Here is a 22,041-nt window from a genome sequence, read left to right on the forward strand (position 1 = left end):
CTTTAATCAGTATATTACAACTTGTGTACTAACAGACATTTTCAACACCTCGCTAGACCAAGCCAAAGTATCATCATGCTTCAAATTTGCCAACATCATCCCAGTGCCAAAGAAACCCCAGATCTTATCATTCAACGATTACCGGCCCGTTGCACTGACTCCTATCATAATGAAGTGCTTTGAGAGACTGGTTAAAGAGCACATCACCTCCAGTCTCCCCTCCTCATTCGACCCCTTTCAGTTTGCCTACAGGACAAACCGCTCCACCAGGGATGCCATCTCCTCTGCGCTTCACCTGAGCCTGACACATCTAGAGGAGAAGAACACCCATGTGCGGATGCTGTTCCTGGACTTCAGTTCAGCATTCAACACCATCATCCCACAACATCTGGTAGACAAAATGAGACTCCTGGGTTTCAACACCCCCCTGCGGAACTGGCTGCTGGACTTCCTCTGTGACAGACCCCAATCAGTGCGGATAGGTCAGAACAGTTCAGATGTAATCTACCTCAGCACGGGTTCCCCCCAAGGCTGCGTCCTAAGCCCCTTGCTGTTCACCTTGATGACACACGACTGCGTCCCTAGGTCCGCCACAAACCACATTGTGAAGTATGCTGACGACACAACAGTGGTGGGCCTCATCAGGGATGACAACGACCTGGCCTACAGAGAGGAGGTGGAGCAGTTGGTGGGCTGGTGCAGGGACAACAGCCTGGTCCTGAATGTTGACAAAACTAAAGAGATCATTGTCGACTTTAGGAAAAACCAGCCCAACCATGCCCCACTTTGCATCAACAACAAGGCTGTGGAGGTTGTCAGCAGTATCAAGTTCCTAGGGGTGCACATTACAAACAAACTCACCTGGTCCGTGAACACTGCATCACTGGTTAAGAGGGCACAGCAGCGCCTGTACTTCCTGCGGAGGATGAGGAGAGCCCACCTGCCCCCACCCTCCCTCATCACATTCTACAGGGGCACCATAGAGAGTATCCTGACCAGCTGTATCTCTGTGTGGTGTGGAGGCTGCAGCGCTACCGACTGGGGTAGTGTGAGGAGGGTAACGAGGACAGCAGAGAAAATAATCGGGACTACACTTCCCTACATTCAGGACATTGGCCAGAAGCGCTGCCTATCCCATGCTAAGAACATTACCGGGGACCCCTCTCACCCCCATCATGGACTGTTCACTCTGCTAGCCTCTGGGAAGAGGTACTGCAGTGTGCGGTGCAGGACCACCAGGCTCCGCAATAGTCTAGTCCCCCTGGCCATTAGACTGTTAAATGGTCAATCTAACATATAGTTAACTTAAATCTAAACGGCTGCTAATCTGACTTTTTGCACTACTGGCAGTTTTTTATAGCTTGCCACTCCTTGCACATTGCTCTCTGCACTATTGTAATTACAGCGTTATGTTACAGTGTTACTGTGTACCTGACTTGTTCACCTGACTGCCCATTTTGCACATCTGGTTAGCTACTCTTCTTGCACTATCGGCACTATGGTAAAATACTATACGTAGCCAAAATACAATACAACTTTATTTATATCTGTACATTCAAGGAAACTGTGGGGGTCAGATGCATCGACATTTCGTTCTGTATACACGTGTACTAGAATGACAATAAAGTAGATCTGAATCTGAATCTGATCTGAATCTGAATCTGAATAATTTAATGCAGAAAATGAATTGATAATTTGAATAAGAAAATGTATTATTCTACTTAATTATATTTGCATGTATTTTTTCCTTCTACAGTGAACGTCCAAGCTACTTAATTTTTGACCTTTTTTATAATAAACCTCATTCATGTCGAGGAACTCAGTATCTCACAACAAAATGTTAATTAACAATATATATGATATAATGAAACACATGTACAATATATCATGTTAAACTACATAAGTAAACACGTGTGAAAAAAAATATGGTGTAAGATTATTTTGTATTTTGTTAGGGAAATTACGGCAGTTTGTAAGGGCACGGCGCCGTGGAGGTTGACAGGTATGGAATACACTTCCGCTACTTGTTTCCCCAACAACCGGAATTTTTAATTAATCACATCAGTTTGAGTCATGGGCCTAACCAGCCCGTTTTAAAAGGGGGGGCTCAAGCATCCCAAAATTCAACCCAAGCACCCCCAAAAAATATAACATTTCACAAACTTTTTTTTTTCCTAACAACTCATTTAACTCATCATCTTTATGAATTGTCAGTTGACTACTGTTAGGAATTAAATATTCAAATGTATCGTTTACCAAATTGTTCGAATTAGTTGTCTGACTCCAATAACCAAACACAACCTACATTCACCTAACAATTTATGCGCACTCGTTTCTTGATGGAAAAGATGAAATAGAAAAGCTGTTTTTTTCACACGGGGGCAGATTTAATTTCATTAACAATTGAACTAAGTAAACTCCATCGAATACAGCTGAATTAGTCAAATTAGTGTCGTTGGAGTCTCTGGGAAACCCTCTCTTCAAGTCCTCTCGCTTCTCCTCTCAGCCCATGTCTTTCCGCAAGATAGTGTGCCGGCTCCTCCCATGGGCGAGCCAATGAAGCCCAACGTGAGCCCCACCACCTCGCCGCGATGTCTGGAAAACTCAAAACAGCGGAGAGCATTTCTCAAACAATGCCCGCCATCCTCCGTCATCAAGGCCTTTCTGCGTCCTCGGATGTGCTGACTATCTTATCAGCCTCACGTACCGTTCCCGCCATTCCTGTAAACAATATTTTCTACCAGGGTGCCCTGAACTTTCACTGCTCATTGAACTTAAGTCTACTCGGTGAAAATCTTCATTGCACTCAATAAATGTAACTTGTATTAAATCGTATAAAATCCTTTATAGTCAAATGTATAAAATCCTTCATTACATTGTCATCACATTTTATTAGATTATCTAGAAGTCCATCCAGTCATCCTTTATCTGCACCGCTTATCCTCAGTAGGGTCGCGGAGGTGCTGGAGCCCATCTCAGCTTTCTCCAGGCAATGGCCAGGGGCCACTCTGAACTGGTCGCCAGCCAATCGCAGGGCACCTAAGAGAAAGACAAGTTATTTACCTAATCCCACCCAGGGACAGTTTGGACCGGCCAATCAACATAACATGCATGTTTGTGGAGTGTGGGAAGAAACCCACGCAAGCACAGGGAGAACATGCAAACTACGCACAGTAAAGCTGGTTTATATAGAAATCATTTACCTTTTTTAAAAATAATGAATTGATTTTTATGATACTGAATTCTTATCTTCTTGGGGAACACTGAGGTAAATTAGCAACGGCCCTACGAATATGTGTCAGAATGGAACCGCACTTTTGGCTGCAGACGTCATCGTATTCAAATCGTATTGATAATCATATCAGCAGCATTTGCAACACCCCCCAGCCCCCCCTCCCCCCCCGACCCTTATTTTTGTGGTGAACCATACAGCCCACGAGTAGTTACACGTTTGCACAATTCCATCAAGAGCCACTCCCCTTTTTCATTGGGAGAAAAATCATACGTTTCAATTGTCAAGTCACACTGGACGGAAGCAACACTCACACTTTATTCTTCAAAATAAAATAAAATCTCACTCTGTCATTGAGAAGAAATATCTCAACATTCAGTTAAGTATACAGTCATCAATATGCTGGGTGAAAATTGTTATAAAATACTCTATGAGATCTTTGTGTTTGGTAATTTCACTCTATGCTCGCTAAAATGTGCCGTCTTTGTTATTTTGAAAGCTAACACCGGAAAAGGTCTTCTCCACACTTTTGTGTCATACACTGTACCAAATAGTTTCCCCGACTCTGCAGACGGGGCTCCATCCTCTGACCCGAAAGTCGCGATGTTTCCGCTGCTGTTTTTCCTCCACGTCATGGCCGTCAAATGTGACACGGAACCGCCTCCCCCGCTGGACGTTGTGGTGGACCGGTACCACATGCCCAAACGTTGCCCCCGCGAGGTTCGAATGGAGGACTTCGTTCGCTACCATTTTAACGGAACTTTCCAGTCAAACGGAAAAATGTTCGATTCCAGGTGAAGTTTTGGTCTTTAAAACGTTTAATACGTTGGCGATTGACCCCCAAGACGAAAGCTGACTGTTAATCCATGTTTGGCCTTCAAATAATATCTCATCGAACATTTGTTTAACTGTATATTAAGGATGGGGGATAAATAAATACATTAACATACCCACTGATGGACACGTTACAGTTACAAGTTACTCCCTATAAAAGTAATAACTTTACCCTCAGGTTACTGACACCCCAAAATAGGGCATTACTCTGAAAGTAACTATCTAGTTGAAAACTACCTTATGTACTCGCATTAAAGCCAACCGACCCCCTAAAACGGCTTTAAAATAGCCACATAATACAATAAATAGAAGAAAACCTGTACATGTCAAGTCATGTTTATTTGTTCAGCCCTTAACCCCAAAGAGTCTCAAACAGCTGCACAGACCACGGATTATTGCAAACCACGGACTATTATTACACCATCCCCTGATCTAAAACCTAGTTGAGGGCAAGGAAAAACTCAAAACCCTCAATATGAGTAAAATGAAGAAACCTTGAGATGGGACTGCACATGAGGTAATCCTCCTTCCAGGATGACCAGGCTGCAATGGATGTTGCAATAACAAATAATACACAGATATTGTCAACATAAAATCTAGGCTGGAAGCAGTAAACTCTTCACATTTCTCTGTCTGGCTTGCGCAATCTTGACAGCTTGCAAACAAACACTTAGCCGAGACACTCCATATCTATTTTGGCTTTTATTCTCCTTTTCTAGGTCCTGCTCAAGACATTCCTTTTTTTCTTCAGGCATAGCGTATTGCAAAAATAAATTATAAAAAAACAATAAAAAGACCAAAATTCAGCACATTTGACTGTAAATTCTGCGCTTACGTTTGCACCATTGAGTGTTGTTCCTGTATTAGCCACGCCCCCTACCTGACGCGCTCTCACCATTCACTACTGGAAGACACACGGAAAAATATGCTCATATAAACACCCCCGATTTCAGTTTATTTTTTTATAGTATTACCTACGGCTTGGATGCAAGTATTTAGGTTTGGGAAAGTATCTCCATGACAAGAATTTTAGTGTCCCCATATTCTGTGCTTGAGACAGCACCATCGTAACTTTTCGTAACTATTTAGATGTACATTGATGTTATATATGAACTTGCTGATGATGAACGATTTTGATGCATAGTCTGCGACGAAGTGACAATTGTTGAAAAAACGGACATTGTCACTCATGATATGCCCTTTGTGAATAGACAGACAAAAGGTTCGGCGATCAAGTAAGTACAAGCAGTGAAGTCGACAGTCCAAAGGATCATCCGGCGGTATTCGTAATCCCGGAGGTCGGGCAGGGTTCTGTACACTGAATAGACAAGCGCGCTGTGACGGGGTGGATCATGACGATGAAGGCGTCGAGCAAACAAGTAACCAAGGGGACGGAATACTGAAAAGAAAAGGGCATGAGTCGTGATAAGAGGGAAAACTACAAAAACTATTTGTTTCTTGTTGTTATTACATTTTGCATCCCCGCTTGTGCTTCTTCTCAGTCATGCCCGAGGTAAGGCTGTCACCAGCCAAGTCGGGATGGGCCACCTCATCCAGGGGTTGGACCGAGGCCTGCTCGGCACCTGCGTCAAAGAGCGCCGCAGGATTATTGTCCCGCCACATTTGGCCTACGGTAGCGTGGGAACAGGTAACTGTTATGAAGTTTGAGTACTTGAAGCCATTGCCTCTCTCAAACGGGTTCCTTGCAGGCGGCGTGATCCCGCCAGATGCCGTCCTGGTGTACGACGTGCTGCTGCTGGACATATGGAACTCGGAGGACAAGATCCAAGTCCGCACGATCAGCAAACCCGAACGATGCGCACGTGCCGCTGGCGCCTCGGACTTTGTGCGCTATCACTACAACGGTTCCCTGCTCACCGGCAAGACCGTCCTGTCCAGGTGAGTGAGCCGGTTTCTTAATGTCGTTGCGGATTCCTTCGAGCAACTGCACACGCGTGTCCCGGTTGTCAGTCACACCAAGAAGGCGACCTACGACACGTATCTGGGGGAAGGTGACCTGATCAGAGGCATGGAGCAAGGCTTGCTGGGAATGTGCGTGGCAGAAAGACGCATCATCATCATCCCGCCCTTCCTGGCGTACGGAGAGAAAGGACACGGTACGGCATGGCCACCATTTTTTTTCCCAACTACTATTCTTGTACAGATTTAGGTTACACATTTAAAAGTATGCTTACTTGAAGTGTTTTGATGATTTCAAAACAATTTGGATCCTCTTATGACAATATAAACTCTACTTTCGATATTTGAGAAAGAAAATATGACTGTAATTTGAATTTTTGTTCATATTCTATATTGTCCCTAAATGTTTTGTTAAAGATTTTTTTAAAGATTATATTAAATGTATCATTGCCTTCATGCGAAAAAAGTGTATGGCCGAACAACTGTTCTTTTCATCCTCTGGAAACTATCGAGATAGCAACATATTGCTATTTCATTTATACCAACTACAGTGGAACCTCGGTTCTCGACTATAATCCGTTCCAGAAGCCTGGTCGAGAACCGATTTGGTCATCACCGAAGATCAATTTTCCCATTAAAAATAATGTAAAATTGTTTTAATCCGTTCCAACACCTTGAATGTTAAGCATGAATTATCAACGTAATCATAAAGCTAACACATGCTAACCGTACGTTCATGTTATCGTAATCTTCCGTACGAAAGATTACGCTAACATGAACGTGTAAAAATAAAAAAATCAGGTCGTTTACAAGTCATTTAGCACCACAAGTGGCTAAGCGCTTCATTGGAAAGGGGGCTCCGTTCCAACACCCTGAATTTTGGGCTTAGTTCCAACACCCTGAATGTTTACCTCGAATCATAAAGCTAACCCAGGCTAATCGTACGTTCGCGTTATCGTAATCTTCCGTACGAAAGATTACGCTAACATGAACGTGTAAAAATAAAAAAAGGATAAAGAAAAAAATTATGAATAGGATTTCTTACCCTGTTCCTCGATATCAAAAGCAAAAAAAGAGGCACGAGTGCACGTTGTTACAATGTATGCGTTTCACCCGGTGCGGTTAGAAGGGGGCACCAACTGTCAACGCAAACACTGAAGTTTCCGGTAAAGCTGAGTGACATACTTCAGTGTTTACATTGACAGTTGGTGCCCCCTTCTAACCGCACCGGGTGAAACACATACATTGTAACACACGTGATAAAAGTTGGTCACGAGGGGTGGGGGCCATCTACACCAGTGCGCCGCTCAGCATCGCACCGTAGCGTACGCACTCACACACTACCGGCGTTCGAAGACCGATTTTTTGGGCCGAACAGCGAAGCAAGAATTTTCTCGATATATTTGGTCGAGCACCGATTTGTGCGAACTGAGAAGCAGTCAAGAACCGAGGTTCCACTGTATTTCGAATGATTTCCTTTTCTATTTAATCCACATGTGTTTAACTGGAGCACGGCAGCGCAGTGGTTAGCGCGTGTGCGGCACAGTTCTGAGGTCGTGAGATCGAACTTCCTGTGTGGAGTTTGCATGTTCTCCCCGTGCTTGCGTGGGTTTCCTCCGGGCACTCCGGTTTCCTCCAGCATCCCAAAAACATGTATGTCAGGTTAATTTTGCCGGTCCAAATTGTCCCTAGGTGTGAATGAGCGAGCGAATTGTCTGTCCCTGTGTGCACTGCTATTGGCTGGCAACCCTGCCCACTGCCCGAAGGTAGCTGGGATGGGCTCCAGCACCCCCGCGACCCTACTGAGGATAAGCGGTGTAGATAATGGATAGTGTTTAACTGGTTTTCTATATCTAATTACAATAGTCTTATTTTATTCCTGGAGTTCAACATGTTGGTATTTTAACATATTTAAAACAGATCATTTTAACTTAATATAATCGATAGTTGTATTGTATTGGAAATTTCAATTTAATATCAAATTTAAGCTATACGTTTTATTTTTTTGCATTCACATTTTTTTAAATTTTTGAAAAGTTATTTGTTTTGTTATTCATCACAAAAAACTAAATAAAATTGTTAGTAATCATTATCTGAATCTTTACTCTTAACCAAAAATTGAAAAAAAATGTAGGATTATTTATATTATTCAAATAATAATTTATAAATTGGTTTTAATTAGAATGTATTTTATTGTATGTTGTTTGTAATACAAATAATATTTTTGAATACATAAAATATTTTCCAACGGTATCTCAGTAATACATTTCATTGTTATGGCTTCTTTGTTATAGCTATTCCCCAATCAATATGATTAATTATTTGCATGTCTCATATTTATTAAAATGATCTTGCTGGTTTTGTTTCAAATGTCCATTCTCTCATTTCTAGTATAACTTAATGTGGATGGGTGAGATATTTGTTTTTATATCTCACAAAAAATAAAAATAAAAACGTGATAGGTTTATAGTTTTGTAGACACTCAGAATAAGGAGAGGAGACATAAATGGATTTCAAGCTCGCAAAGAGAACAGGAGAGGAGCCAAATCTACCATAAGAAATGACAACCTGTCCTAAGAGCCTTCCCCTGAGTCTTTTCCTTTTTAAATCCCAGAGGTTACGAAATCCAATCCATCCGTCCTAAAAAGTGTGCAAAACGACGGACTGCAACCTAAGTGGCAACGATTTAAACGGTTCATAATAGTCTAAACAACAAACAACAGTGAGTTCAAAATAAAGAAAGGCCTTCTATGCAATTTATTTTGCAGGTGGCCAAAAATAAACTCATCAGGCCGCTTGATATAGATTTGGTCTTAAGCTTGATTCCCCCCAAAATATTTTATCGGAATGTAAATCATCCAAGCCTCCGCACTCCAAACAGGAAAAGTGGTGCCCCCCCAGGCCACGCTGGTATTTGACGTCCTGCTGGTGGACGTGTTCAATCCCAAAGACGACGTCGCAGTGGAGGTCCTGCATGTCCCCGAAGGGTGCGAACGACGGACCGCCGTCGGGGACTTCATCCGCTACCACTACAATGGCACCTTCCAGGACGGCAAAGCCTTTGACTCCAGGTGAGCTCGCAATTTCTCATTCCGGTCGTGATCCACTTACATGGTAGAGGTAAGCGATACTGGCAATTTAAGTATCAACCTGAACCAAGTAAATACAAAAATTGTTAAATAATTGAACCTACGCCTTGAGTTCGTTTATATATGCTATAAACTCAGCACAAATGTTTTAGGTACTAAGAGTGTTTCATTTTTCATTGAACAACTAAAATTCAAACATTAACAGTATAAAAAACATTTTTATTTCAACTGTTTAAGAAGAAAGGCCAAGAGAGTTAAATTAAAAAGCAACGACATGACGAAAATACAAATGTAACTGTGTCAACATGTCAACCATACCTTCCATTGTCCATTTAAAAAAAATAAGTACAAATAAAAATACAATATGAAAACCTTTTAAAAGATTAAATATAAAATACTACAACAACTATTACAGAGCAAAAGTCCAGCAAGTCAACCCAAAAATCAGCTATGTAACGAACAAACCCTTTTGCTCATTGACAATGGATTTACAGGTTTTTGTTAAGGAACAGTAATAGGTTTATATTTTTGGTTGCCGGTCATTGCTTTATGTAGTCTTAACTTTTTCATGTTTATGTAAATTTTCCACAGCAGCAGACCAATTTACCACTCAAATGACACCTGGCATTGTCCTTTTCTATTGCTGAAAGACAAAGTCAGCACCGCGCTGCGCTTTCTTTGGCCTCATATTTAGCTTCTAATAAGGGTGTGCGCCTAGATTCGGCCCTTTCTACTGACTGATAGGTAAGATGCAGCAGCAGCCTGGGCCTGGAGAGGGGCTGAAAGTGTGCCTGTCAGTCACACAAACAGGTATTAACTTAGGGAGTGGCCGAGGGCGCTGGGTGAGAAAGGGAAGGATTATCTACATGTAGAAGTGGCACTTTGAGGAAATCTGTGGGGGTGAGGAGTACCAATCGAGGACAATATTATTGATCCGATCCAAGTACTTGCTTAGTATAGATAATATCAATATTTAGTTTGATCGACTCACTTTCTTCTACATGGACTTAGACGCTGTTGTGTGTCTGTATGGTAGCTATCAGAGGAACAGCACCTACAACACGTACGTGGGACGACGCTACGTGATCGCGGGCATGGACCGAGCCCTGGAGGGCGTTTGCATGGGCGAGAGGAGGAAGGTGGTGGTTCCTCCCCACTTTGCCTACGGTGGAGATGGCGTCAGTGAGTGCAATACAACAACGACACCTGCAAAACATTCCTGTCCCATCTCACCAACGCCTTCAAAACACGGCAGGTGGTCTCATCCCTGGCTCGGCGGTGCTGGTGTTCCACATCCACGTGCTGGACTTTCACAACCCCGACGACGCGGTGGAGGTGAAAGTGTTGCAAAGGCCCGAGGAGTGCGGAATCGTCAGCCAGGAGACGGATTGGCTGCGCTACCGCTACAACTGCTCGCTGATGGACGGCACGCTGCTGTATTCCTCGTGAGCGCTCCCTGCATGGACTCACTCTGCTACTCTTTGTGTTTCCGTGGCAACAGCACGCTATGCCCGCATGGCATCAAGGTTTCAGCACACACCCAGAGTGGACCTTCTTGCATCTGATTTTGATTTCAAATGAGGAACAGCTTCATTTTAAGTATGTTTATGCGCAGGGACCAGTCAGATCTGCCGTCGGTCACCACGTTAGGAGCAAATGAAGTGATCCAGGGTCTGGAGCAGGGTTTGATGGGCATGTGCGTAGGTGAGGTCAGGGAGGTGGTTGTCCCGCCGCACTGGGGTCACGGGCAAAACGGAGGTAGGAGGAACAAACATTCTGGATGTTTTCACTCAAGGCTTTGGGGCCATCATGACGGTCGCTGGGTTTTTGTGCAGCCGGCATGGTCCCGGGCAGTGCGGTGCTGTTCTTCCAACTGGAGCTGGTGGAGCTGCAGAAAGGCGTCCCCGACGGATTCATGTTCCTATGGCTGGGGGACGTCCCGGAGCCACTTTTCAACGCCATGGACCTCAATGGCGACAATCAGGTGCCCCTGCAGGAGGTAATCAAGTGACCTAGATTCACTTGTACAATGAATAATTTCTGCTCAGTGCAATTGGGTTGTAAGATCATGTGTTCAAAATGGCATTGTGCTGTGGTTAATTTTTGATTGTAATTAGGATAAAACTACATACTATACACAGAAGTGTGTTATGTACATTATTTGGATGTATAGACATCCATTATGATTCATATTTGATTCATCATGAAACCTGGTCTATTTCAATGCAATTTCAAGGATTTTTCTCTTTAAAGCCTTGGAGTCAACTGTATGAAAATTTAAAAAAATGTAGCGCCAAAAAATAATATTCATAAAAATAATAATTTGTCCTTTAAACCACTGACTGCAGCCCCCATGACGCAGGTATTGTACACCATGGTGCATTGTTCACGTAAAAATTATTTTGTATTGCTCTGCAGAAACTTCTGCAATGTAAAACACTTGTCGTGCTTTCTCCCTTGTTGTTGCAAAAACAAGGGTCGTGAACTTGAATTCCACGTGTGCCTCTTGACATACCCGAAGCACTTGTGTCTGTGATGCACTCTGCGATGCTTCAAAGAAAAACTGATTTATTGTTGGGAAAGAAACATCTGAATAATTCCTGTGGGAAAGGTAAATAATTCAAATATAAATTTGTTTGACTCATCTATTATTGGTCAGCTGTTTGAATCAGAGTGTATCGTGATCTCTTTGGCGAAAATGTAAAAGGGGAACGGCTAGGGCTGCATGGATCGGCTCTCACACAGGGGGAATGGAAGACAACAAATGGAGGAGGAATGTCCGTGCGGTACTCAAGTAAAGGGTTTTATCAGTGTCTGAAATAACGCCTGCCCGGACGCCCGGGGCGTGCATCTTTTATGTCGGGCCTACAACTTACAAAACGTCTCTGCCCGGGTGCCCGACAACTTTTTCAAGAAAAAAAATCTTTCCTTTTTTTTTTTTTTTTCAAATCAAACGTTTGCTTTATCCCGATTTCAAAATCTTCGTTCGGTTTGGAAATTTGAGTTCGTTTTACAATTTGCATTCTAGGCAGCCAATCAGAAACCTACATCGAATAATAATAATGCTTCCGGACTTTCCCGAGCGTTATAAAGTCATGCATTTGCATATCATTTTCTAAAGTAGACGCACATAGAACACAAGAAAAATGGATAAGCCAAAACCTCAGCCCCAGACGAAAGATTCAGAAGAAGCTAACAAAATTTATGACGCTACAAAACGTAAACGTACATTAAAAGCATCGTAGAAAGAGGAGTTTGCGTGGCTTGTAGCAGACGACGCAAACATTGCATGAATAAAGATGAGTAAATACAGGTACATACTGATGGCAGATGGAAAACAGCGATGTCATATACATGCAATGAATGTTATAGATTTATAATAAACTTAATTTTAAAGTGTTGTTCTGTTATATATTCTGATTATCAATCCTTAATTCTTGGCAACAATGGTTTTTTTTTTGTGATTAGTCGTCTTGTTCTGTTTCAAGTTGGGCAGGCAACTTTATGGCTGAGTGTCAGACACTGGTTTAATATTGTGTAATGTTGCAGAGTAAGAGTGCAGTTTCTTCTTCACAAATCTACTCAAGTAAAAAGCAGATTACAGTGATTTTAAAATACTCCCAGAAGTACAAAATGTCCTAAAACTTGAGTAAATGTAACTGGTCAACATGCACTCACATGAACACGCTCGACAGAGGCTGCAATGACACAAGCCACAGTTGATGGCCACGTGTAAAAAGGTTCCAAATTACGTACAGCTCCTTCAAATTATATTTAAAATACAAGAGTTAGTAACTCTCTCAGCCTTGTTATAATGTTTTATCTTCGTTTAGTTTTCAGATTTCATCATGCTGCAAGTGAAGAAGGGCACCGGGCGCCTTAGGCCCGGTATGCCGGCCGACGACATTATCTTGGACATGTTTAACAGTCAGGACCTAAACAAGGACGGAAAGATCCTCGCCAAGGAAGTGGTGATACAAACGGACTCCAAGGACGAGTTATAAAAGGAGAGCAGCATCCGAGCTCTGTGCACACTGTGAAACCGCGACTTGGAACATTAAAAAGGACAGAACTAAAAGGTACAAAGCTGCAGTTGAACTGCCCAGGAAAGACTCCGACGTGATAAACTGACATTTATTTCGAGAAGATGGACAGATCGTTTACAGTCTCGACGTTAAAATACGAGAAGGCGGCCTCAAAAACGGATCATACACAAATGCAATATTGTGGCATTTTTCCATGAGTAGCACCATGTTAGCGTCAAGCGCGTGTCTCATGTGTCAATAAACAGCAAGTCAGGAAGGTCAACATTTAGTCCCCAAAACAAAAAGTCCCTCGAGAATGTCCATTTCGTCCGTACGTCCAAAACAGAAGGGGATCACTTGTTTCCAGTGAGGTAGAGCAGCACGGCGTTGGCCACGTCCAGACTCTCGTCTTTCACCAGTACGATATCGTAAGAGTCCAAGTACGACTGCTTCCTCTCCTCCACCTGAACGGAAATACGCAGCCGAACATGAGAAAGCACGCATTTTCCTTGCATCTGGAAAGATGGTTTATTGAGTGACATTTCAATATAGTGTTTATTTTACTATGAATGCATTTTTTTTTAATAGCAGTTTTTGGGGGGAGGATCAGAACCTACCCAAAATAAGATACTTTTAAAATGTTTTTTTTTTGCCTATATTGAAGTTTGATTTCCTTCGATTCTCACCATTTTTTTTAAACATTATAGGAAAAACCACTTAAAAAATACAGACACAGATTGTCTATGTGTTGTACTTATTTCTACTTGTCCATTTTTAGTATTACCTTTATTAAGAATCCGACCTTGTTTACATAATGAATACATTCTAGGATTGCAATATAATCTGATTAATTTATCTGTTCTCCTTTTGCAAAATATTAAGGGGATTTTAGTCATATTTTATACCCAAATTTTGAGAAACAAGGGTGTATAGGAACAGCAAACATACTGTAGCTTGCAATACTTGATATAGTGCAACGTTTGCTGTAATAAATTACCATTTCATCCAACTGTCCTCAAACAAAAGCTTTTTTGTTTTTAGCAAATGTTATTTTAATATTACTGATTATGGCTTCTAACCTAATAGTATAATGTTCATAATATGTATTCTAATATTTTGAGATGGGTTACTTGCGTTTGCCATAATTAGCACTATTTAAAACAATAAAACGCGTTATTTCATTTGATTTGTAATGAATCCAGAATACATGCACTTTGTCTTTTTTAATTGCATTAAAGGAAATAAAGATGTTTATCACAATATTCTTATTTTTTGAGACAGTCTTGTATATTTTTTTCTAAAATACCGAAGGAACAGACATTTTGGTAAAATGTTATTTGCAATCAGATGATAGTTCTCGGAAGTTTTGTGAGAATTAAGGTAGATGAAGGCCCAATCCCGTTACTTCCCCTTTCACCTAGCTACTGAGTCTTGTTGATGCTTCTCATCAATCTTATTCTTTGGTGTGGACAATGGAACGATTACTCTAGGAATTCAGAACGTATTTCTGGCTTACCGTGTTATCATGCTTGTTGTGAAGTAACAAATGAAAACATTTTTTAATCTTTTTTTTTTTTACCTCATTCACCTCCAAACAGTTACGTTGATAGTAGTTACAACATTAAAATGTGGGGTTTAACTTGCAAAAAAACAAGTATGCCGTCAGAGGAGTACTGCACTTCACTCGATCTTTGTCGTGCAGCGACCTCAGTAGTAATTTACATTGCATAACACAACACTTGAGAAACGCATTATTGGTACATTCCTTTCCTTGATTGCTTCAAGCTGGTCAGTAATGCTGAGGGGGCGTGGCTAAAGAGAGGCTAGGGCGCTCCGGAGCCGACTTGGTAAAAAGGAGCTTGGGTCTTGCACTCCTCCAACTTACCCTACGCTAAACAGCGGATTCTGACTTTTTACACTCATCGTAAATGCGCTTTGTTAGAGAAATAAAGTGAAGTTGAGGGTAAGGAGTGGTAATGGAGTTGAGCCAAAGCAAAGAATATTTTTTTTTTCATTGATTCCTGGTTGTCACCTTGTCATTGAGGAATCCAATCTTAAGGACGTTTTCCATGTCGTGAACGCCGTCGGCCATAGTAAGGTCGCCCAAAGAGTCTCCCAGCAGGAGCACATTTGGCCGGGCTCGCAACTCCTCGAAGTGACCCGTGTTGAGCAGGGCCCCCTCCCGTTTGTTGTAGATGTGGATCAACTCGCCCTTAAATGCCCGCAACACCCCCTAGTGGGTGGGTGTCAGTCAACGTAAGATCCTTGCAAGGTGTAAATTCCCTGTCGAATCGCCAGTCTACTCACGGACTGGTCGAAGTCCATATAGTTGGAGAAGACCTTGACGTTTGGGTAGAAGACTCCCGCCTGGCGGATGACCTCTTCCAATACGTCCCCGATGCCAGCAGAGAAGATAAGGAGAGGGATGCTATGCTCTTGCAGGTGCGAAAAGAACAATTGGTAGCCCTCCCTGGAATGACCACACACACTTCAGACATACTTGTGCAAAGGGCCAGATAACTATTTCCTTCTCTGATGAGGGGCTACCAGCGATACATATAAAATATGAATTCAGTATAGGTTTTATCAAACCATTTTTAGTCACGGTACCTGAAATGAATGTTAATTTTATTGTTCGTTTCACATGCAAAATAAAAATAATGCTTAGAATAGAATAATTCATTGACATTATCACATGTGAAATGCACAACGAAAATAACACTCTGGTACCCTGACAAAAAACACCGTAATAACAAGGTAAAACCTATTTCCTTTCATATTTTATCTGTATCGCTGGTAGTCGAGTGACTCAGTTTGAAATCTGGTCACAATAAAAAAAAACACCCACACTTGAATACGTTCTTTTTAGGTAAAAAAAAAGTGGATCAAAATGCTTCTGCTATTGTTCAGGGGGGCAGACCAAATGGGGAGGGGTTTGGGGACCATTGTACTATCAGTTAAGATGATAAAACGATAAATGCGCTGATTATACAGTAGACTACTGTGATATGAAATTAATCTGTTCTGATGTGGGAATCGTGAATTTAAATAGCCGGATAGCAGGGAATAGAAAGCTATGGTAATAGACTCATACGTTCCGAACCCACGGCACCTCAGATTAAACTTAAATTAACAACATTGTATATAGTAATAGTAATACTTATGTTTAAAATACAGGCATGTCGTTAAAATCATTTTATATATTAATATGCATGCAATGTAATAATTTTTACATTTGGTGTGACATAACGGAGTTGGTCTAGTGGAGTAGCTAATGGGTGGAGAGAGGGGATGGAGACGGCGATGCCAGATTAAAAATGAAAGATTTTGAACTTCCACTTGCAAGGATTGTGATATCCTTAGAATATTTCTTGCATTAATTAATTCCTTATTTTAAACAAAAGTCCTGCTTTTCAAATGGTTACAGCCATGTAACGATGAGTGTGTCTTCTTTGCATTTCTTGCTAATCGCAATCTTCGTTTCCATGGTTGTCATGTTTTTGATTTCCCCCTTAGCATCACTACAAAAATTACAGAATTATACCTGACTTTCACAGTCTTTAAAAAACTAAAATTAGATTTAGAGCTGAAGAGACAGAAAGCGGTATTGTGCCAGGTAAATAAGCCAATGGCACTTTAGCATTTTTTGTGATGCCGTAACACAAACCAATAGCAGACCAGCATTTTGTAAGATGTCAATCAATAACAGACAGGCATATAGATGTAACTTGCATAGTCATGCAATAGCACCAAGCTTTAATTCTGTACGTTTTTGGGCATGCAAAATAATTTGTTGTTTATGTCACATAGTGGAATAAATGCCATAAAAGAACCCCAAAAGTTTTTTTCCACTGTCTAGTGAAAACGTCAAAAAACACAATTCCATCGTATCATTTGTTGAGTTTCTTTGCGTGTCTTTGAAATCTGACAGTGCGAGTGTGACCTGAGCTTGGCGTCAGACTCTCGCACAACGGCAGCCAGAAGGTCCTTCCTAATGTTCTGCTGCACCAGTAGCTCGTGCGCTTTGGTCCACCTATCATGACATGAATGAGCACGTTTTCTGCATGTGTCAGAAGGTGGCCATTTTGTAGATGAGCAAGCTACTCACCATTCCACCATGAGGGGCAGCTTCTCTGCAATGGAGCGTGACGAGTCAATCTCAATAGGATAGTACGTGTTCAACAGGTCCTTTAACTGAGGCCAGAGGAATACTGCTTAGCATCTTTTTGTATGCGAGTAAAATAAAGGGTCATACATTAATCAAACATTATGTGACTTGCTCTAAAAAGCAGTGTTTCTCAATTGATGAGTTAGGGACCCAAATGTGGGTCGCTGGCCTTTACCTTAGAGAAAAACAATTCTAAGAAAAAAATAACTTTGGGCCAATTACATTTCATAACAGTAAATGGCAATAATGCCCTGCAAATGAGCGTTGATACCCACAGAAGGAGCAGTTAAGTTTTATCAATATTGTATTTTGATAAGCTCATCAGAAGAACATTTCGTGTACTTGAATATGTTTTGAAATGCACTTTTTGTTGAGTTCATTTAAAATTTTTGGATTAAAAAAAAAAAAAACCTCATAGGAGACTAGTTGAATTGGAAATTTGTTCTAGATTTGGGTCGCGGCTTGTAATTAGGGTGGGATGGTGGGTCACGAATTCAGACCAGTTAAAAAACACTGCTATAAAGGACAAGGTGTTCCAAAAATTTTGAGCCCATTTGAAGTCCACAAATCTCCTTAACTTTGAATGGAAGTAAGATTAAAGTTAAGCTGTGTTTTAGTTAATTAATTTTTTTGTAAGGATATTGCTTTTTAAATTCATTTTCAGACCCAGTAATGTCGTTTTGTGTGCTTGAATTTGCAAAAACTAAATCATGGACAGTTGTTTAAAATGCATGTCGCAGAAAAATCAGAAATAAGCCACCAGAGAGCAAGTCCAAAGTGAGATATGGTAATTTCAGGGCAGATGGGCAGATGGGTGCATATGCCCAGCTAACAAACGTAATGCCGCTCAACTTCAGAAGATTTGATTGAACAAGTTGGAACTGCTTTCCAGCGAAAGCATCCTAAATCGATATGAAGAGCCAGTACGGAACCTAAGTGTTCTACAACAACAGTTTGGAATGTCTTAAGAAGTCGACTGCACATGTTTACTGAGATATTCAATGTCAAAATGTGCCCAAGACTTTGAGAACCTGTAACATAAAGGAAGACGGATTAAAATTAACTGCACCAACCTGTTCTTTGCATTCCGGGGAAATTAGCTTGCTGTTGTCGAGAATATCTATACAGAAATACACAGCACAGTTAATCTGATTTTATGTACTTCATTTTGGCCTCCAACACAGATTTACTTACTGTGACAGGTAGGACATCTTTTGCCATTATAAGCAAATCTTGTGAGAGTCATGTCAAAGTCTGAGATGACCTGAGGGGAATTGATAAAGTGGATACATTTTTTTCTCGGGGCAATTCTTTCCTGTAACCAAGATTTACTGGACAACGTCAGGATTAAATGGCAGGTGTACCCAATGCCGGAGTGGCTAACCGGGAAGACCGGGAGAGTTTCCAAAGGGTCGGTTCATCTCAAGGTGGGTTTGGGGCTGGCTGGATGAGAAATACAATCTAACCTTACCTGTGCATTGATTCTTTGGTCAGCAATTTGGCCACATTAAGCGCCACATAAAAGGTGAGTTTTACCATCAGGGGAATTCCTCCCTCCCAAATTTGAGGTTGGTTTGCCCACCCCCTCTCTTTTCTCTAGCGGTAAAATAAAACAGATTAGCACGAGCGATATGACGCAGGTAGGATAGAGGGCAAGAAGATGCTATGCAGATCTGAATAAAATGAGGAAAAGAAAAACAAACGTGTTAAAAGAAGGACTGTTATCAATCATCTTGCACTTTCTGCCTGTCATCTGTTTTCCCTGCTTGTGTGTTGGGCTAAGTGTTTGCAGACTTTAGCAAGTAACTGTCTTCACCGGGTGACTAGCTCCTCTCACTCAAATAGGCTCTTAGTGATGGGAATTCCGTCATTTTTTTGGGAAAAATGGCTCTTTCGGTTCGGCTCACTAAAAAGCCGCTTCAGGTTGTTTTCGTTTTTATCCATATTAAAAATTATTATGTAAAATTATGGCCACAATTGCTTTTGGTGGTCAAATAAAGCTAGCAAAGAAAAAAAGGCAACAACGAATAATGAAACAGAAGAAAAAAATATAATAAAGGCAAAGAGATATAACATCCTCACAGATGTCTACCATGTCAATGTGCTGGCATTTAATTTCCTGTTGAGCCTTTCCTGTACTCAGGTTGCATCTGAGCGGAGCTTCTCTGCTTAAAATGAGTAAAAACGGGGCTGAGAAGCTCGGCTTTCATGCTGATGTATACTGAAAAGGAATTTCTCACGTCTATAGACGATGATGTTGTCATCAACTAAGTTGAAGACACCAGTGCTTTTCTTAGGAGAATTTTGATGTTTTGAGTAGCGGACTTAAAATGTTTGAAGTGAAGGTATTTTGCAATTGTGTTTAAAAGTGTTTAGTGTAAAGCCGAACAATGTGGAAGGCAAATGCAATTTTGATTTCAAATGACTGATACGCTACATAGGAAAATAGGTTCTCATCTATATAAGACTCTTTGTATACATTTTCCTTAGAATTAAAATGGTAAAGTGTTTTCTGTTAACTTATTCAAATTCAAATTCTTCCTCCATAGCTAAGTGGGTAGAAAACACCTGGGCTGATAAAGGAGCCCACTCCGGCCCTGGGTGTACCGAATGTTGTTTCTTGTGCTGCTGTCTGACCTGTAAGGTGTTGGAACCGGCCTTTAGCATGGACTGGAGGATCTTGTGGACTTTCTGCGGGTCCCTCATGCAAACGGAGGGATTGGACAGCTCGGAAATCTGAGGAGCATAGTCACTTTTCATTTAGAGTAATCCCCTTGTAGTATCAAGGTTTACTTTTCACAGTATTGATACGCGGATTTTCATTGTGCATTTTGTTCTATAGCAGACAACCAACATCAAATCCCATCACGGGGGCAGGTTGCAGAAGGCTTTGAGTGTGACTATGTGTGTGCACTACTGATTGACTGACAGCATACACCAAACAGCCAGGGCAGGCGGGCACACAACTAAATGTGTCCACCCACCCAAAACAAACCGCGAAGCACGGCTACAGCTAATAGTTTAGCTGATCGTTACATTGAAAATAAATTAATCAATTAGATCGGACTCTGAGGTAAGTCAGAAGAGCGCAGAGAAATGCTGATCACCAGCGAGCGCTTTGTGGAAGTGTTATCGAGTCTGGGAAGAAACTGAGGAGGCGGCAGGATAGGAAGCAATTGCGATTAGGCAGGTCCGGCCTCCTGCTCCGGCTACGAAACAAACCACCTCTGCCGAGCCTATATCTCATTAAACAGACAGCCTGAAGCTACATATCATGGAAAACCGTTACACTCGTAACTCGTTTTCTTAAATCATCATAGAGACATGGCTTAACCCGAGGATCCCTGACGCTGGTGTGCAGCTAGTCAGCCGCTCTCTACATTGCTGTTTGTGTTGTGTGTGTTCATTTTTAGCTCTATAGTTGTTATATGGATAAATTATGTGTTACTGATACCTGATACATAAATGTTTGTAATCTAAAGGTTTTGACTATCGCGTTTTTTTTTAATTCAACCAACGCGAAAAACAAGGGATTACTGTATTGGGGACGCCCTAATATCAGCAGGTCAACTGGGTAAACGCAGTGTTAACTTGAACTCACAGAATAAATCGGTTCTAATATTACGACTCATCTTCGAATATCTTAGATTTACAATGCAGCCGCTAACTCTATAAAATGAAAAAGTTGAATTGAGGTTTTTTTTCCAACTAATAGCATCTAGGCTAAGCAACGGTGTTAAGCTAGCTTACGTCCGCAGGTCACATTGATTTACTCCAGTCGCCAAACATTCACCCGGAGAAACATTTAAATGTTCTTACCATATTCTCAAAGTTGTGTTTCGACCAACACCACGTACTTTTTTTATTTAGTAAACGTGCGTTATGGCGTCCTAAATCTAGTAGCTGTCAATACGACTTGTGTTGCCTTCTGCGTTATGTCGCGTTATGTCAGAAAAGGGAGAGCCTTAGCGAATCAACTGTTTGTACTTATTTAGAAAACGAGTTGATACATCACTGAAGTAAAATGACAAACGTAAAATAACCTATTGAGGTTGAAACATTTTACTTTAACGAGAAAAGCAACGAAGGGGAGGAAACATTGGGATAAACGAGCGCATGAGGTGCAAGTGAAATCACCATGGCTCTCTGCGTGTCAAACCTCCTTACAGGAAGCGACTCGTCTGTTTTCCTCCTTCAAACAAAAATCACTAGAATACACAAGTGCATTATGTTCACGTTTGAGTCAAGATTAAATGAAACTGACTTTTAGTTAGTGCATAGCACATGCAATATTAAACTGGTAGCGGTTTCAATTTAGTCATCTACTTTCTAGTACTTTTACTGCTTCCTTCCGTAGTACTGTCACGATGCTGATCTTTGGTCCTCTACGTGTCAAGAAAGAAATGCACACATAGAAGCAATGAAAAATGTCAAGTTTTCAAAAAAATTGAGACTAACACAACAATGTTTGCTTTTTTTCTTTGTTTTGTTTAATTTAAACTAACTGGATTTCAGAACTAAGTACAACATAACCTCAAAACATGTTTAAGAACAAATGGATTGGAACAAAAGACCTTCTTGAGCATGAAATGGAATAACAAGGTTTGTAAAACCTGCCAGGTAAATGGAATGCCTTCCTTGGGCAACATAAGAACAAATACTTAACACAATTCTTCGCCAGTCTGAAGTGGGAATGAAATGGCATTCGTTTATATGTCTTGCTGTCCCAGAGCTGAGGCTTCTCAGAGGCGGTTATGGCACTAGAAGTTTTGA

General features: G+C 41.3%; 2 protein-coding genes across 3 annotated transcripts; one reads left to right on the plus strand and one right to left on the minus strand.

Moving 5' to 3' along the window:
* The first annotated feature begins 3,789 nt into the window (after positions 1–3,789).
* Positions 3,790–14,362, plus strand: LOC148374015 (peptidyl-prolyl cis-trans isomerase FKBP10-like). The gene is made up of 10 exons (XM_088331280.1): positions 3,790–4,026; positions 5,569–5,714; positions 5,776–5,965; positions 6,038–6,183; positions 8,868–9,057; positions 10,112–10,257; positions 10,331–10,520; positions 10,691–10,833; positions 10,911–11,074; positions 12,909–14,362. The coding sequence occupies exons 1-10, from the start codon at positions 3,836–3,838 to the stop codon at positions 13,077–13,079; spliced, it is 1,677 nt and encodes a 558-aa protein (XP_088187406.1). The 5' UTR covers positions 3,790–3,835; the 3' UTR covers positions 13,080–14,362.
* LOC148374016 (cytosolic 5'-nucleotidase 3-like) lies at positions 13,196–21,465 on the minus strand. 2 transcript variants are annotated; one of them, XM_088331304.1, is made up of 9 exons: positions 21,406–21,465; positions 19,906–20,004; positions 18,463–18,532; positions 18,342–18,388; positions 17,209–17,294; positions 17,044–17,133; positions 15,408–15,570; positions 15,133–15,333; positions 13,196–13,564 (listed from the first exon to the last, which is right to left on the minus strand). In XM_088331304.1, exons 1-9 carry the CDS (start codon positions 21,406–21,408, stop codon positions 13,454–13,456), a joined length of 870 nt encoding a protein of 289 aa, XP_088187430.1. In that variant the 5' UTR covers positions 21,409–21,465; the 3' UTR covers positions 13,196–13,453. The 2 variants fall into 2 exon arrangements, with proteins under 2 accessions (XP_088187430.1, XP_088187421.1); XM_088331295.1 differs by lacking the exon at positions 21,406–21,465 and adding an exon at positions 21,088–21,399.
* Between the last annotated feature and the right edge of the window lie 576 nt (positions 21,466–22,041).

The sequence above is a fragment of the Urocampus carinirostris genome, chromosome 1, assembly GCF_059441175.1.
Source record: "Urocampus carinirostris isolate Australia breed hairy pipefish chromosome 1, RoL_Ucar_1.0, whole genome shotgun sequence".
Lineage (NCBI taxonomy): Eukaryota > Metazoa > Chordata > Actinopteri > Syngnathiformes > Syngnathidae > Urocampus > Urocampus carinirostris.

Excerpts from the sequence above, each read along its gene's own strand:
- LOC148374015 (XM_088331280.1), top strand. The coding sequence starts at position 3,836 with ATGTTTCCGCTGCTGTTTTTCCTCCACGTCATGGCCGTCAAATGTGAC. Across the intron at positions 9,058-10,111 it reads GGCAAAGCCTTTGACTCCAG|CTATCAGAGGAACAGCACCT; the intron begins GTGAGCTCGCAA and ends TCTGTATGGTAG. Across the intron at positions 10,834-10,910 it reads GGGTCACGGGCAAAACGGAG|CCGGCATGGTCCCGGGCAGT; the intron begins GTAGGAGGAACA and ends GTTTTTGTGCAG.
- LOC148374016 (XM_088331304.1), bottom strand. Across the intron at positions 17,295-18,341 it reads CCCCGGAATGCAAAGAACAG|TTAAAGGACCTGTTGAACAC; the intron begins GTTGGTGCAGTT and ends CTCTGGCCTCAG. Across the intron at positions 15,571-17,043 it reads GAGTCTGACGCCAAGCTCAG|GGAGGGCTACCAATTGTTCT; the intron begins GTCACACTCGCA and ends TGGTCATTCCAG.